At 31.4% G+C, this 17,688-nt stretch overlaps 2 protein-coding genes across 3 annotated transcripts in view; one reads left to right on the top strand and one right to left on the bottom strand.

Moving 5' to 3' along the window:
* Nucleotides 1-5: 5 nt before the first annotated feature.
* LOC132730807 (uncharacterized) lies at nucleotides 6-17,124 on the bottom strand. The gene is made up of 12 exons (XM_060716855.1): nucleotides 17,101-17,124; nucleotides 15,952-16,160; nucleotides 11,278-11,345; nucleotides 10,943-10,984; nucleotides 9,889-10,110; nucleotides 8,911-9,237; nucleotides 6,796-6,999; nucleotides 2,611-2,829; nucleotides 2,215-2,415; nucleotides 1,095-1,220; nucleotides 676-897; nucleotides 6-369 (listed from the first exon to the last, which is right to left on the bottom strand). The coding sequence occupies exons 1-12, from the start codon at nucleotides 17,122-17,124 to the stop codon at nucleotides 146-148; spliced, it is 2,088 nt and encodes a 695-aa protein (XP_060572838.1). The 3' UTR covers nucleotides 6-145.
* Nucleotides 14,387-17,688, top strand: part of LOC132730799 (ubiquitin carboxyl-terminal hydrolase 1-like) — a 31,819-nt gene continuing 28,517 nt past the window's right edge. For both annotated transcript variants that reach the window (XM_060716817.1, XM_060716816.1), the window contains exon 1: nucleotides 14,387-14,569. The gene's annotated coding sequence lies outside the window, so the exon portion shown is untranslated. The remainder of the gene's footprint in view (nucleotides 14,570-17,688) is intronic.

Below are 17,688 nucleotides of genomic sequence, written 5' to 3'. Positions count from 1 at the left end.
ATTCGTTAAAACTGGTACGATCATAATGAAATGCTCTCTCAATAAAATGTATCAGCTGTTTTAACAATACTAACGATGTTTGGAATATTTTGAATACACATTTGAACAAAGTTTATTGAATATCTAAAATTCGTGTCACAGTAGATTAGAGATGATCACTATTACCTCTTTGATAAATAGCATACACTTCAATCTCACATAACTGGAGAAATACTGGGTCTTCTTCGTTTGCCATAATTTTCACATATCTTGTTGCAACATATGGATGTATATGAAATGTTACAATGTTTCTTTCGACGCCATCGGTGAATCCAATGTTAGTCCATTCGGGTGTCATTACAAATAGTTGAATGTCGTACTCTTCGCCAACTAAAAGTGTTTATTTTCCAAATTTTTGAAGATTTGATATTACAACTTGTTTCACAACAATTCATTAAGTACATGTACTGTGTTTTCAATTGAGTATTATTATGCTGTTTTTTTATTCATAAAAAAGACAGTTTCAATATGTCCTTGGAATTTTGATTGTATTCATTGTGAAAAACAATCACACATTGATGGTGTTTTTTCTATCAGAGAAATCCGGATACGAAAAGAGATTAATTGATTTAGAAAATATCTCGAGTCCTCTTTTTCTTTTCTTTTAAATGAATATATATGTAACTGATTACTTACGACAACAATCAGATCTTTTATAAACCTTTACATCTATAAGATTGTATTCATCAGCGAGATCTATAGTAAAGTATGGCTTCCTTTCATTGTGGGTGGTTACGCACGTGGCTCCATCTAGAACATTCTGGTTGTTGTTTCCGTCCACTGCATTGTTAGGAAACCAATGTTTATGGTGGAGACTTGATGCAGCAACTTTTTTCCCAACAGCCACGTTAGACGTTCCTTTAAATTTTGTTATATAAGAAAAACTATTTAATCTTAGTTATGAAATATCTTAATTAAATGTTAAATTTATTGTTTCTGATTCCAATATGCAGCCATCAATTTATTCCTTATCATTAAGGTAGAGAAAGGAAAGAATGTTCCAATATATCTAGATCTGTTTATTAATCTATCGGTATTGGTACTTAAATACTTACTATATTCACAGTTGATTCCACCATACCCGTCTTCACATACACATCTGTAATTTCTGCAATTCTCATCGTTACAGTGAATCAGGTAACACATTTCAGCATTTTGACATGGGTTAGGATTGCATTCAGCTACAAAAATATAACTTCCTTATACATGTAAATGTTATTTACATAAACATACTACTTATAGTCTACGGCTTTGTAATTTATCTTCTTTTTTAATTCGCCTGTAAGGTAAAAAATGTTTAGGAGGTTAGTTTCTTTGCAAGTTTATTTGATAATGTCATTTTAATGTATTATCTACATAAATACCCAATATTTTTGAACTGTAACACTTTTTAGAGTTGTATCAATTACTTTTGAAGAACCTATTATCATGCATTTTGTTTTATTGGGTGCAATGACATATTATTAGGATTATACCAAACCAATCATTTATATATTTAAGTTAAATCTTTTTGTAAATTATCTTGTATTTCTAGTAAACGGTCATCAGATTGGCATACAAGTCTTTAGTAAGACCATTACAGAGTATCATATACATATAGCATATACATATACATTATATCATTGATATAAATCAAAAATAGTTGGGGCCTAAGGATCGAACCTTGAGGAACTTCTGATTTTACCTCTAAAATGTCAGATTTTAAATAACCTACTTGTACTGTTTGTATTCTGTTTGATTAATATGAACAAAAAGAGCTTTTTCAGAAAAATGATATAATTTCAATTTGTGCATCAAAATTTAATTATTTCTTTAACACTGATATTCGGTATGACTTTCATCAAGAAACAAAGAAATAAAGAATCGAAATAGTCCACGAAACTCTTTTATAGAAACGTATCCGAAATGAATCAGTAGCATTGTTACAGTTCCTAGCAATATATGAAAAGCAATGAATAGGACGTGATAACGAAATAACGGAATACAATAATTGACATCGTAAGTGAAACGTGAAAAGTTTATGTGGAACAAAGGTAAGTGGTTTGATGAAATAGAATGATTTGTTTGTTCAGATTATCTTTCATTTGAAAGGGGAAAATAAAGATAACTTTGACTGCTGAAATGCAGAATTTGAGATACGTTTCATTCGCATGGTAAGAAATCAATTAAGTTTACCTATTTTTCCGAGCACCTCAACTTCGCATAGGTGGAAAAACCCCATTTCTCGTGTTCGAACAAGTTGAATAAATCTAGCGTTTGTATTCAGCGGAAGTATTATATCTTGAATGTCCTTTATCTGACCTTCAACAAAACTTATATTTGACATTGTATCTAGTGTCGTTCCAAGTTGTAATAAAACGTCATGGGCAAGATCGCCTTTAAAAACAATAAGTATTGTAAGCATTATTGTTTTGAAATGAATCCTTTAATTATGAGATGCTGACATTTTCTTTATAATAAACCATATATTTCAGACAATGTAATGTCATAATTGAAGGACATCATCATATTTCTGTTGGTCGTCTATAAACTTAGAAGGGAGTTATAAGAAAAGGATATCTGCATACTTACTGCAGCAATCCAGGCGATTAAATAATCTAATAGCAAATATCACATAAATGCCAGTCAGGTCAACTCGCCACCAAGGATTATCTTCTTCCAGAGTGTGGAAACATGTTTTATATCGTAAGCTTTGGCCACGGTCACCGTCAACACCAAACTTAGACTCATAGACACTCAGGACTGACGACATTTCAGTCGGCTTTTCAAAAGCTACATTGACCGCATCATCTAAATAGTAACATAAATATCTACATGTATATTGATATTATTTATATTTCTAGTTATAGCTACATATGAAAAAGTAAAAGCTATTCTAACTTTGCATTTCATTGGATTATTACAATACAAAAATGTAAAGCAAAAGAAAGTCGTGATCACTGAGCTCGTGTTTTGCATAATTTGCCATTGTATAAGTTATTTTGTCATTTCAAGGTCAAATAACTTGCTCTAGATAGATAATAGCTCAAGATAACGCTCCGCTTTAAGACCGTGACCAAATACAAACATTTTCTGGTGATCTTTCAATTTTGAAAGCGATTTGGTTTCTAAATCTAACCCTGGGAAAATCAATATTGAATAGGTAATTTTCACGATTTCGAGAAAAACATGGCGTTGTCCATATAGCCAACAGGTAAACTGGCAAAACAATCTTGCCCATTAAAAATAAACTTTATTATTTTAAGTTAATTTGTTATAAAAAAAACAAACATTTTTTTCTAACAAACATCAACAACTTGTTAAACTTCCACCACGGATAACGGTATTTAAATATTTTATCCAAAAAAACCGGTTTTGTTGCATGGCTCAAAATATCTTTGTCGGGAAATCCGAATGATATAGGAGGCGAAACATATACGGTCGTCATCAGAGCTACACAAAAGAAATAAGTAGATCTAACATTAGTCAGATTGTAATTATATATAATAATACATTTTTGTGCTATATTAAAATGTTTTTAATTTCTTCCTAGATCACAATACAACATTTCATGGAATTTTTAACAAACATGTAAGTTGCATTTTTTTCAGTTTAATCAAAGACACTGATCTTTTTTAAGAAAAAATTGCATCTGTTTAGGTGAATTTGTTCTTACAAATTAACAATTTCTATCAAGTCTTGAAATTTTGTACAATGACAAGAGTCAGCTGGAAAATATTGAATTAACTAACTGTTAATTGACTGCCTCTGAAATAACCACGTAATTTAATTCAGACACAACACAAGATATACTTATACTATACTATGATATATTGCGTGGTGAAATAACCGGCAGCATCTAATTAAGTCTGTCAATTTGTTCATATTTGAAATAGCTATTTCACAAATTACGAGCATACCAAATGTTTAGGTCGTGGTTATGAATACGATGATGGCGTTCCGACATCATTGAAGGGACTCCACTGAGGTTCTTTGACATGACATGAATGGAATTACATTTTCTAGATTTTGATAACATCTTGTCATGTAGGTCTATACCAATACAAATGTGTGCTCTTTAGATTATTGGCTCTCTCCGATTTTTAAGAATAATAATGTTTATTTTGCAAAAAAGCGCTTCAAATGAAAAGCGTTTAAATGCTTATAACTGACATCGAGCTTAGAATCGCACTTTATATTGGCTTTCAATTTAGTTTCTTAATTATCTTCGCCATACTTTTCCGATTTAAGTGCCACACTGACCTACGTAAGATTTTTGAATTTAATGTTTTAGGTTTTGGGGCCGTAGTACTTCTTTATCAAAAGATTGATTACTTTATTTATAAGTTAAACATTGAATCATACTTGATGCCAAACTCTCAAAAGTTTTCAAGAGTTTCTATATCCTGATTTATATATTCTGGCGTAACTACGTCCAATAAATGCATCATACGACACTAGATGATGATTTTCTCATTAAATCTCTTTATTGGGCAAATATTGAGAGAATATATTTTAAAATTTGTACTTTTGGTGCCGTCGATTGACCTTTCCTGGTCTATTTGAATACACCTCTTCGTAGCATTCAAAGTTAAGTATTTATTTCCATGCTTGACCATTAATTTTATACTTCAACCTTTCTTTTCTTTTTCAATGTATCAATATTTGTTTGTCACCCTTAAGTATGTGCCACATTTTCATTTGGTGCCCCCATGTGTAATACGCCAGAATTAATTGTTGTGTCTGTGTAAAGTGAACGATGGGCTCCCTTAGTTATCACATGTTCTCATATTTAAGAAACAAGGGGGATATTGTCCCCAAAGCGCTCAGCTGAAGACATACTGTTATTTTTGTAAGGGCCAATTTGACCATAAAGGCAAACTTTGACAACTATCGTAGAGGAGCTATAGATGAAATCATATACCAAATGTCTAAGCTCTAAGTTTTAACTATCACGGGGCGGGGCAAATTTTGACCGAAGGGTAACTTTTTGAACAATCTTGGTAGATGTCCATGACACAATGTATCATGCCATATATCTTACATATATATCTTTTCAATTCAGAGGAGAAGTTTTAATTTAAAGTTGTTGCTATATATACATATAAGGGAAACCTTTGACCCTCTGGGCGGTGCCAATTTTGACACTAGGGGCAAAATTTGAACAACCTAGAGGGCCTATAGATAATAGAATATATCATATATCAAAGGTCTCGGTCTTGAACTGTCAGAAATGAAGATTTCTTTTTAATTTGCACTTTGAAAGCCTTTTCTGGCCACATGACTACTTATGCGACAAACAGGAATTGTTTGAGGGGGCCACTAAAGGATCATTATAGTAAATTTTGGTTACTTTGTAGTCATTGGTTTCAGAAGAGATGTTGTTTAATGTTATTGTTGACCACGCACGGCGATGGACGACGGACTTAGGGGAATCAAATAGCTCAGCATGTTGTGGTCCGGGGAGCTAAAAAAAGGAGAAAGACCTTGTTTGATCAGTTTTGACTTCTGAACATTGCAAAGATGTTTTCATTTTAGACAAAGACTTGCATTTTCAATCTTTTATATTGGGCCCTGATAGAAATATAGAAATGTCCCCATGCAGCAGCTGGTGATTGAATTGACAACAATAGATGGAATTGAATTAAAAATTGTACCCTACCCTGGCATTGTTAACTTTTTCTTGAGGGTCACAAATAATTGCTAGATTCAAGATATGCACTTTAGATGCAGTCACACGGAATCAGAACAGAAACTGAGGGAAAATAAGAAAGATACAGCGGAGGAGGGACGGGCATCGTAAATTGTAAATGTAGACCTTGCTGTCCATAAAACATCAGACACCTCAGGTATTGATCTTAATCTTTTCAGCTCTTGATCAAAGCTAGTGAGCCTGATCAAACTGTTATGGCAGTGTTCTTGGTTACATGTATTCGGCAATCCTAGTAAGATTTTTTTTGCTGTTACTTGTCAACGAATTCCAAACATCGTTGACAAGCTGAAACAAGAGCAGGATAAAGGATTAGATATTATAAATAGCAAGTCACAGGTGCCAGTATCAATAAAATATCTTACTTTTATTGTTTCTATCATTTAAGAACGATAAATGTCAATATAAAATGTCACAAAAAATAACAAAATTTTCTGGTAGAATTATAACTAAATAATAAAATATGGAAAATGTCATTGACTTTTGTAAACATACGCAAAAATCAACGTAAGAGTTGCTATAAGTACATAACTCAGGTGCAGTCCAAATATACATCTACCTATGAAAGATAATATGTGGAAAGAAATATTTTAATAGGAAAGAAAATTGTTAATGGTTTATTCTACCGATTGTTTATTGTGTCACTTTGATGCTCGTGTACAGAAAATCATAAAAATGAGATTTAAATTTTCATTGGCTGGCAAGAACACCGCTTCGAAAATTCAAGATAGTGTTTTACACACAAAACTAAACAAAAATAATGAAACAATGCTTATTTAGAGTTGTTTGTTTAGTTAATGTATTGTATCCCCCCCCCCAATAATATAGTATTTATTGAATAATTGAAGGGACTTAATAAGCCAAAAATATCAAATCAATGCAAAGAAAAAGTGCACTTTTGTAAATAGTCATTACACCTCAGTGAACGACAGTGAATTTACCTAAATGAAGTTTACCTTTGTACTATTATGGTAAAAGTATATTTGTTTTTGATACCAGCACCTGTGTAGAAAGTTTGCCAATACATTTTAAAGAGACAAACATACCATTAGATTTAGCAAAATTACCTTGTATTCCATAAACTTCTACTTCACAAAGAGGATAGTAGTCTGTTGTACCATCTTGATGGATCTCAACATATCTTGTTTTAGGGTTAGTATACGTTACAAATTCCCGAATTTTTTGAGAATTGTCAGGTGTTTCGATATAAACAGCAGTCTCCACACTGTTTTTACTGATTCCTAGCTTTAGATTTAGGTCACCTGTTTTAACTGTGAGACAGAAATGTCTTAAGTAAAAATAATTTACATGAGTTTATAACAGTTACAGTGACAATAATATGGTTGGGAAATGAAAAGTTACTGTATTCCATTGAACGTAATATTTCGTCACATAATTATGTAAAATGAATTACTTTCCTTGATTAAAGAACATTAACTAAATGCAACTCTTGAACTGATAAAACAATACATGAAACATGTTATTTTTTATTGAAAGTGCATTCAATGTTCCACTTAAAAGTAAATGTATAATGTTTGGTGTTTTCCTTTATTACTTGAAATATGGTAATATATGAAGTAAACCGTCGTTCTTCCGTTTTCTAATAGCGAGTCGTTTAAAATCAAATTATGTATGCTCATTTTTTCAATTGTCATGTTTAGGCTCTGAGGGATATTAGAAACGAATGATGATTCAATATCAGCAATATTTATGCTTACGATTCTGTTTCGTAGAACTCTTACAAACTATTATCAAAGATATGTTTTTAAAACATAAATATGCTTCCGACTTCTGTACTTATACTTATGTTTATTACCACTTTTATCAATTTAAAATTAGCGTTGCCCTAGAAGGAATTTTGGTAGGCAGAACTTATTTCCATTTATGATTATTATCGGCTTTCCAATGGGGTCTTAAATATATTTTTCTAAACAAATTGTTTCCTCACTATTCATAATCTTATTGAAAATAAACCCTGTCTATATGAATTATTTAACTTACAATCATGGCCAAATGTTCCATTACCATTCACTTTGTAAAGTAACTGTGCTTAGCCTTTGCTACCAACAAAAATAATTTACAACGAATGTAAATGGTCACAAACGCATCAATAAGAATACCGCCGATTATATATACTAATGGCCTCGTCACACTTAACGATATACTATCCTAGGATAAAATATTTCAATCACAGAAATTTATATACTTCTGAATATATCTAATTTGAAAAAAGTATGAATAAACTGTATGGAAAGCAGCGTTTTCAATTTCAGATCAAGTAAAGTGGGGTTTCTTTTGCCAGCTTTTTAATGACAATATTTTTTTTATTAGGGTCACCTATATAGTGTGTGGGGTTTAAAACTAACATATCTACTTTGTGTGTAGTCAAAACATGTTTATTTTACAATTACAAAGAGACTGTCTGTATTGCAATCATCAATATTTTCTAATATCAAATTTGAGCATAGTACGGTATATCTTTAAGCGAAAATAACTAACGTCGTGTTGCGCATTCTGGAGAGAAATCGTTACAATCAGTATAAAATTGTCCATCATTTAAATGCAGCCTTACAAAATGGGGAATGTTGTTAGTTCTGGCGAATCTTGACCGAACATTTTAATACGGGGATGAGAAAGAAAAGACTGTATTTGTTATATTGGCTTTAGCTTGTACAAGTTTTTGTGAAACTAAGCTCATATGGCATTATTTAAAAATCTTGAAAAAGGATGATCCCTCGGAAACATTAATCACAACAAAATTACATGAAAATTACAGACGCGGTTTCATTGAGTCTGTATATGAGTGATAATGAAAACTGCAACATTTCTCAAGCCCCCTAGCCCAGGCGTCTTCGTCTTATTATTTATTATCTTTTAAATTAAACATTATTAAGCGTTATATGTTACACACGTATATACAGATCCATATCTTTTTATTATATCACGAATATGAATGTAAAACAATGTAGGACTTTAGCTAAGAAATAGTAAAAAATGCGTTTTTCTTTGCGAATAAATTAAATTCCTACCTTATTTTACATTCATATTCGTAATATAATAATTAGATCTGGATGTTATATGCTTAATATCTTATATATGTCTTATTTAAAAGGTAATAAATATTCAAAGTGCAAACCTAACATTTTCTGAAAATGTGTTTCTACGCGGCTATACATCCATACCTGTTTCACATACGTCTATGTCGCAATATTCCCACAACACTTTAGGATCGGTGGTGAAACACCATGGCTTCTTGTTTCTGTAGATAATATCGAAAAATTCATTTTTGGATTCTTCATTACGTAATTTATAATGGTAATAGAAATAATCTGAAAGTACCCGACAGTAGTTTTCACCAACATTAGCTCCGTAATGGTATGGATGAAGAAAACTAACGTTCGATAGTGGATGTTGTGTGTCCCACGGTAGACAGGGTATGCCGCTAAGTGTTGTATTTGTTTTACCTCTGTATGCTTCCGGATTTGTGTAACAGTCTTTTTCGTCAACGACTTAAATAGAAAGATTATTTATAAGACGTTTCATGTGGAAATATCACTATAGCATTCATTTAATGTTTCTAGAAGATGAATGGTGAAAATTGTATGTCTGTGTTCCTTTTATTTTCAATATAAAACATTTTGTCTATTATATACACCGTGTGAAATTTCTAATTTGTTACCTTTAACTGTTTTTCTTGGCAATTAATAGAGTAGATAAAGAAAAAATAAAGATCGCCGAAGACAATTTATTTTGCTAAATTTACTGCATGTTTTCAGATTCACAAAGCCGATTCTCGATTGAGATCTGTTATATGACTTATAACTTAACGTCTTGACATAACAGACGAAACAAAAATAGTATGTGGTCGTTCTAAGTGTATCTTTAACTTTTATAATGAATTTGACTAGTTTATTACACTTAGCATTTTTGATGCGATCATGTCCTAGCAAATCGTTCTCTAGTAATAAAAAATCCAAGTTATGATACCCTATAGCTTTATTACTACATACGTTGCATGCTTTATAGTTAGTGGCGAGTTGACAAGAAATGTTTTGTTTGGTTCATCTTGATTCTTTCTTAATCTGTTGGCTCCTTATTATCAACCACTATAAGAAAAATTCTCTTCTATAATTGAGGAAATTAAAAATACTTGATATTACCTATGTCACAGCAATCCTTCGCATAGTACACCCGGACATTAAATATAGTGTAGACATCTCCGAGATCCACTTGCCACCAGGACTCTCCTTTCTTCTCAATATTGATACAAGATCCGTTTGCCACATACTGATCTGTGTTGCCGTCAACAACTATACTCGATTGGTATATTGATAACGTTGACTGCAGTGTCTGTTTTCCAAGAGCGACATTTCCAACGGCATCTAGAGTAATATTAAAAACTCAAGCCAAAGAAAATAATTGAGCCGCATCATGACAAAAAGCAACATAATGTGTTTGCGACCAGCATGGATCAAGACCAGCCTGCGCATCCGCGCAGTCTGATCAAGATCCACGCTGTTTGCTATCAGTTTTTCTACTTGTAATAGGGTTTGTAAGCGAACAGCATGGATCCTGATCAGACTGCGCGGATGCGCAGGCTGGTCTGGATTCATGCTGGTCGCAAACACACTACGTTGGTTTTGTCGTGACGCGGCTCATATTATTTGCACTGTTTATTCATGAAATATGAAATATCGAGGCTAGAGGTGGACAGACGGCTAAATCTTTTGAATAAATTTTAGATAAAGACAAGTAATGAAATGAGTTTAACTTTTATACTAAATACTCTCACTAGTAAAAATCGATATCTTTCGTAAATAATTCATGAACACTTTGTAAAACAGACGAGAAACAATATACATGAGCAAGACATTGCTACATGTATTTATATATTCTGTATTACTAGGTTTAAAGCATAAATAATAAATATACGAAACTTCATTTAATAAAAACCTTGTACTTCCCTTAGGTCGTCTCCCGCCCCCTCCCCACCCAGCAGTGCCTTATATAATTTAAAAGAACAAAGTTTGTCGTGTAAAAATCATAAGGAGGATCTCGTGGCAATTAATGTTTGTATTGTAATTATTTAAGGACTGAGATGGTACCAAAATGTCAATCTCAAGCTAGTCATATAATTTCCTTAAACAGTGGTCTTTTTGTCACTTTTATTCGTATATATACTATAAAGTATTACGGTATATTTAAACATTTTACCTTTATCGGCAGCAACAACAGGTTCACTGGTTGTATCTTCAACTGGAAAGTTAATTTTTGTTACACAATATACGCTTTTTATCGTATATATAGTTCATTTATAGAAATAGCGATTGTTTCAACTATGTACACATGTGTATACCTTTGTTTTGCATGTATCTTATTCATTTATATTGAAATTCGTGTTTTTATTTCACTATTCTGCGAGTTATTATTAAATAAATAAATATTTGATATTTATTATTTCATCATATTATTATAGCATATAATGTAATCAATAAATACAGAATTGAAATTCCTTATTGTTTTCAAACAATGTGTAATAAAACACTTACATGTGACTACTGAGCCGATAGCATCTAAATTCAACACTGTGAATAAAAATATGGTAAAACTCAATAGTCTTTACACCGATTTGTATATGTCAGTTTCTATCTAAATTATAATTCATGAATGGAGTAACAATATTAAAATATTATAAAATTATCTTACCATACATGTATTAAAAAATTAAACCAATTACCTGACGGCAAATAAAGTGTTATGATCAAAACTCCTTTCCAAAAAATAATATTCATTTTTATTTTTCTTTCAACATCCTCCCATGGCTTAGAAAAAACAATTGACAAGGTATTACATTTTAAAGGTTCTGCCAACTTGGCATTTGTCAATTATTAAACGCATATAATGGACTATGTTAACTGATGTGGGTTCCTCAGATATCAAATAACAAAGATAAGGTGTCTCTCTCCTGTTCTTTTGAACAACATGTATCTAAATTTCACTCGGAACTTATGTTATATATATTTATTGTTTTGTATTTCCATGATTTTTATAGTAACATGGCACAGTGGTTTAATAAACTGATAATGTATATAATCTGTTAAAAAAGTCAAAGCGTTTGGATAAATTGTAATAATTGATTAATTTTTTATTTTGATTTATGCTGCATAAATATCCAATGCACATTTTATAAATAGTTCCTAGAAAGTCAAATTAAATAAAATTATTGAAATTATCATATTTTGCCGTAACTGGTTATTACTTTGTTATTGATGAATGGATTAACTTCATATTATAGCACAACATCTTTTTAGGAACAGACCAGAACAGATAGTTTATTCAGATTTGTACATAGTACATCATCTTGTATATACATATCAATAATTATATATGTCAACGTGAGATACAATAACAACAGAATTATTTTTGACAGTAATGGTAGTAATTTGAATACATATAAATCAAAACAATTAATCATGTATAAGGAGAAAGAACATGTAATAGAGTTATCTTTCTACAGTTAATACTGAATTTCTTAAAGCAAGAGCGTTTTTGATGAACAGTGATAATTGTATGAGCTCGGTTTTATCACAAGAATTCAAAAGTTTGATAAATTTATAAACAGATGGTCTTTTGACGTAAATATCCTTTTTGTATTTTTGTCTTAATTCTGAATAAAAGTTGCATATACATATAAAATGATATTCATCTTCTATATCTAAATTGTTACAACATAAACAATATCGTTCATTACGGGGAATAGGGTTTCTATTAAATCTTCCTGTTTGAATTCTAAGGGGAAGACCACTCATTCGTAATTTACAAAAATAAAATCTAAATCCTTTTGGTAAAATATCTAAATATTTCTCATATTCAAATGTACTCTTGACATTTTTATAAAAATATAAAAGGGAACTATTTTCTAAGTTAGCAAACCATTCTTGTTTAACAACATCCAAAATGCGAGTTTTAAACTCTGTCAAAAACATATTCTTATCTATGTAATTTATTTGATCAAAAACATATGAAAATCCATAAGCATTCAAAAAAAAAAATCACATTTGTGACCCAGTTTACACATCCACTATTGCTGTCATTTAATGCTATATTATACATTGTTTTTAATAAGATATTATCAGTCTCAACAATTTTCATCCAGTATTTTATCATTCTTATATATCTATTTACATACAATGGGTACCTTCCAAAATTCGCCATAAACATGTGCATAACATGTATTCTGTCTCACTTTTAATAATCTTTTGCAAAATTTTAAATGAATTCTTTCAATTGGTTTCGACTTAGAATATCCCCATGACTTCACATATAGAAACAACAAAAGCATCAAATAACTGACAAAATAACTTTGGACCTAGATCATATTCATTACATTTACAAAACAACACATTCATAGCCTTTTACGCCTTACCTATCAAAATTTTAATGTTCCTGATTCAATAAAAAGATACCAGTGTGGTTAAAAACTGTTCCCAAGTAATTAAAGTCATTTACCACATCATTTTTTTTTTACATTCATAATACCAATTCTCTTTGGTAAGAGCACACCCCTTTTACGAAAGACCATTATTTTTGTTTTTGTTGTATTTACTTTAAGACCCCAGTTATCACAATAATTTTTTTAAGTGTCTAAAAGTTTTTAAGTTTCCTCAGGTGTCTGACCTATGATGGCCATGTCGTCAGCAAACAACAAAGAATTAAAACTATATCCTCCAGTAATTTGATAGACCAGAGTCGACACTGTTTTGTAAAAACAATTCTAAATCTTCCATAAAAAGAGAAAATATCAGAGGAGACATTACCTCCTCTTGACGTAAGCCTACAGCATAATTAAAATAATCAGAATAAGGATAACACCTTCATGTCTTGACCTTGGCTGTTTTTTGACCTTGACCTTGAATGTTAATTTGTTGATTTTTTTTACTGATTTTTGCTATAATTGAGTGTAACTTGGTAATTAATAGATGGATTATCGTCATACTTTGACAAACAACATGTTGGACAAGTCCTTCTAAAAGATTGAACTGACTTTGACCTTGAACTTTAAATGACCTTGACAGAATTCATTTCAAATTATTTAATTTTCACTGATTATAGCTATAATTGGCAGTAACTTGATAATCAACAATTGATTATTTTCATACTTGGACAAAACAACCTTTTTGATAAGACATTCTGAAACGTTGTTGTAACCTTGACCTTTAAAGTATTGAATTTTGGTTAAGTGGTCATAATTTTGTTATTTACGATGCGGATTTGATTCATACGTGGACAAAACAACACTTGTATCCAAACAGACACGTGGAATACTTTAGATATGACCTTGACCTTTAAATGACCTTTACCGTCAAATGATCAAATAATTTTGTTATGTTTTTCTTTATTAACTTTGGCATTTTATGGAAAGGATTCATACTTGGACAAAACAACAAGTGTGACTAGACAGACCTACTAAAATTTTTAAAAAAAAGGAACTATTGTTTTTGTCTTTAATTTTCTTTTTAAAAATTGGTTTAAACTGTTTATTTGTTAACCAACCATAAATATAACCCTTTTGATTGTAATGCTTCAGGACGCTTCTGGACGCTATCTAGATATTTTCTTCCGGACGCTTTTTAGTGAGAGAGTCTTGAAGATTTTTCACGACGTGTAGAAAAAATGCGACCAGTACAAAACGCAAAACGAATTTAAGAAACACGGCGGGAATTGTTTAGTACTTAAACAATAATACATACTTTGTATTGCCAACAAAAGTTATGATACATTTGTGCAGCACATTCGATTTCTTAATTAAAACTGTAACTCGGGTTCTTACTGAGCGTTAACGTAAGCATATTTTGCATCGAAAATTTTCAGGATTTTCATCTGTTCATCCATATATCTTTTTTTTTCAGTTCTAAATAATTTTTTGTTGAACCAACACTGGGCCATAGTTATTTCTTATATTGATTTATTTCAACAATTCAGAAAATTTAACATTCAACAGGCTGGTAAAAATGCCTGATTAGTCTTGCACCTCTAATCATAGGAAATTATACTCAGTTCCTATGTTATCGCTGGTTCTATGATATCGTGGTATATACATTTTCTGCGACTGCGCGCAAAAGCGACACCTGCCGATGCTGCTATTTTTATAAATGTCACGCTAAACCGCATCGCATTCGCCGATAATTATAATTTTGAAAAAATGAATGCATTCCTGGTAAGAAAACTTTTTTATGCAAACCTTTACATTTAACTACCATTTCCATTCATTTTTTTACACAGTCAGTTGAAATAAGCCATATTCCCACTCACTTACATTTATAAACAAACCAAAACGAGGCTTGATGTTACTATAAATAGCCATTGCTAATATTGGAAAATGTATGGAAGGCCACTTTAGTCATAATTTTTGTCCCTAAAATATTATTAAAAAATCACACAGCAATTTTTTTTAATATACATTTATAATTATATTTGAATATGATACAATGAATAAAAATCATTTAACAATTTGCACAATACACAAACAAAAACATCATTCTGATAGTTTACAAATATTAATATCAAATATTATAAACAAGTTCAGTTCAACTTGATAGATCTACACATAAAATACTTCAAAAAATATATTCATCTTTAAATAAGATTTATATTCTTAACTTTTTGCATCCATCAATACAATATCTTTTCCTTGAGCATATCCTGGTGTACGTAGTTCCGACGCACCTAAGAAATTATCACCATTTACCGTAACAAAATAAGGTGACAACTAACAAATTACCTAAGCAGTGAAAAATTTATTCATTTCTTCATCTTTTACAACGTTTTTCATTAACTAAAAACTATCGTTAACACAAAAATAATCAAAATATGACAAGCATAGATTTCCAATATGGCGGATATGAGAGTACAGAGAAACGACGCATTTGATTGGTTTCTATATTTAATCTTACTAAAACGAAAGTACACTTCCTTTTCACTGCGAGAATGATGTACAGCAATTTTGTAAACAGCACGAAACATTTCAAGCACAAAAGTAAATAAATAAAAGATGACAATTATTTCAGTTAAGCAGGATTTCAGTTTTTTGAGAAGACTAAATTCAAAACATGCTTTACAATGATTACAGGTAGACCAAAACAACAAAGATAACATCCGTTTTATTGCCCTACCACTCACAATTGTGCTAAAATATTTTCTTTCATTAGTATGTGGCTTTTTACATGTCAGTGAGGTTTCTTTGTACAAGAAAAAAAGAAGCAGGAGAGACAGTTTCAGATATAACAGGAGCAGTGTCAGACTCAATGAGTGGCTCATTTTCAGACAGGAAAGAAGGTTTAAATCCTGGTTCTGGCTGGCTGCATCTTCTGATGAGATTTCTCTTGCTGTTAATCAGTGAAAGGGAGAAGTTAGACTGGTTTTCAAAGGCTTTCTGAAAATAGACTGCAAAATCTTGGATAACAGTACTTTATATTTAAATAGGCACTGAATTCAAGCTTACATATGTCATTATGTAATTTAGTGATTGACCTTCCACAGGACCAGGGTCTTTCAAATATAATTTCTATTTGAAAGACCCTGACCAGACAGGTCTCTCAAAATTTATGTCCGCACCTATTGAAATGTTTTTCAAAGGCCTGAAACAACCTATAGATGTCCATGGGCTGTAGAACATTGCATGTATGAGCAAGTGAATAAGTAAAATAATCATTTCTTGTCTTGCCCATTGAACAATATTGAAATTGATGTGATATCTATGCTTATGATCATAAAATATAACAACTGGGCAAGATTCAGACCTTTCTGGAAGAAATCAGATGTGATTGCAGATAGAGCTTAAATCATATGCTTCAATCACTCTCTGAAACAGTACCATCTGTCACAGGAGTACTACCATTCAGCAATGCTGAATTTATGCCAGTAGCAGATATACAATACAGCATATTGACAAGCAGTAATTATGTATCTCTGCATTAAAAAAAATAAATAGCTGTTGTCATTGAAGTTGGTGAATAATTACTGATCTTGACTTCAGGGATCTGTAAAAAATAACATAGATAATATTAATAATAAAGCAACAAAAAAGAACTTAATAGAATACAAACTTTAATATAAATGCATCCATAAAGTCACACAATAATGAGCTAACGAGTACACCTTCCTACACAGTGAATTATATATTTGGTGGTCACATACCATGTCATAATACTATCTCATGGCTTTCTAAAAATAGCGGCGAGTTAGGGTGTCGGCTGGTCCGACTGTCATTTTATCAATTTTGAGAAAACTATAATTTCAAAATTATACAAAATTAGTAATAAGAAAAAAACATCATTTTTAAGTGTTTTTATTAAAAAGTACGAAAAGATTACGTCAAAATCGCCAACTGTCCACATTTTCGCTGATAGAAATCACCGAAATGTTAACTTACAAAAAAGCGCGGGAATGACGTCACACGGAAACCCCAAAACGAAATCGAGGTCAAAACAAAAATGGCGTCGTAATTAAGATGCGTCGAAATAAAGTACTGGAGGATACAATATCTTTTGAGTATGATAACTTTTTTCATCATTTTAGGGTCCACCTTAAAAAAAAAAGAGACTACAATATGACAGGTCCAATTTGCAGAGAGCCTTCCAGGCTACAAGTAATGGAATGTCTGTTTACAGAGCTGCCAGAATGTATTCTGTGCCAGAAACCACTTTAAGGGATAGGAAAACAGGCAAAGTTGAGGTAGATTCAATTATTGGGTTTGAAACAATCTTCAATAAAGAAGAAGAAAATAAGTTGGTACAGCCTGTATCTTATATGGCTGAAATAGGCTATGGGTACAATAAACAAGGAATCCAACATATGGCAAAAGACTATGCAAAGTCACTTGGTAAATCTGTAAAGGCCAAAAACTCCCTAAGTAATTGTTGGTTTATGGGCTTCTGAAACGTTGGCCAAATTGAACTGTT

The sequence above is a fragment of the Ruditapes philippinarum genome, unplaced genomic scaffold (genome assembly GCF_026571515.1).
Source record: "Ruditapes philippinarum isolate M1 unplaced genomic scaffold, ASM2657151v2 ctg1881_1_1_1_1, whole genome shotgun sequence".
Lineage (NCBI taxonomy): Eukaryota > Metazoa > Mollusca > Bivalvia > Venerida > Veneridae > Ruditapes > Ruditapes philippinarum.
Note: the sequence above shows the minus strand (reverse complement) of the source record. Positions and strands in the feature narration are given on the sequence as shown.

Coding starts and splice junctions, on each gene's coding strand:
- LOC132730807 (XM_060716855.1), bottom strand. CDS start 17,124: ATGTGGACAGTTGGCGATTTTGAC. Junction 898..1,094: donor TGGAATCAACTGTGAATATA/GTAAGTATTTAA, acceptor CAAAATTTAAAG/GAACGTCTAACGTGGCTGTT. Junction 370..675: donor TAAAAGATCTGATTGTTGTC/GTAAGTAATCAG, acceptor AAACACTTTTAG/TTGGCGAAGAGTACGACATT.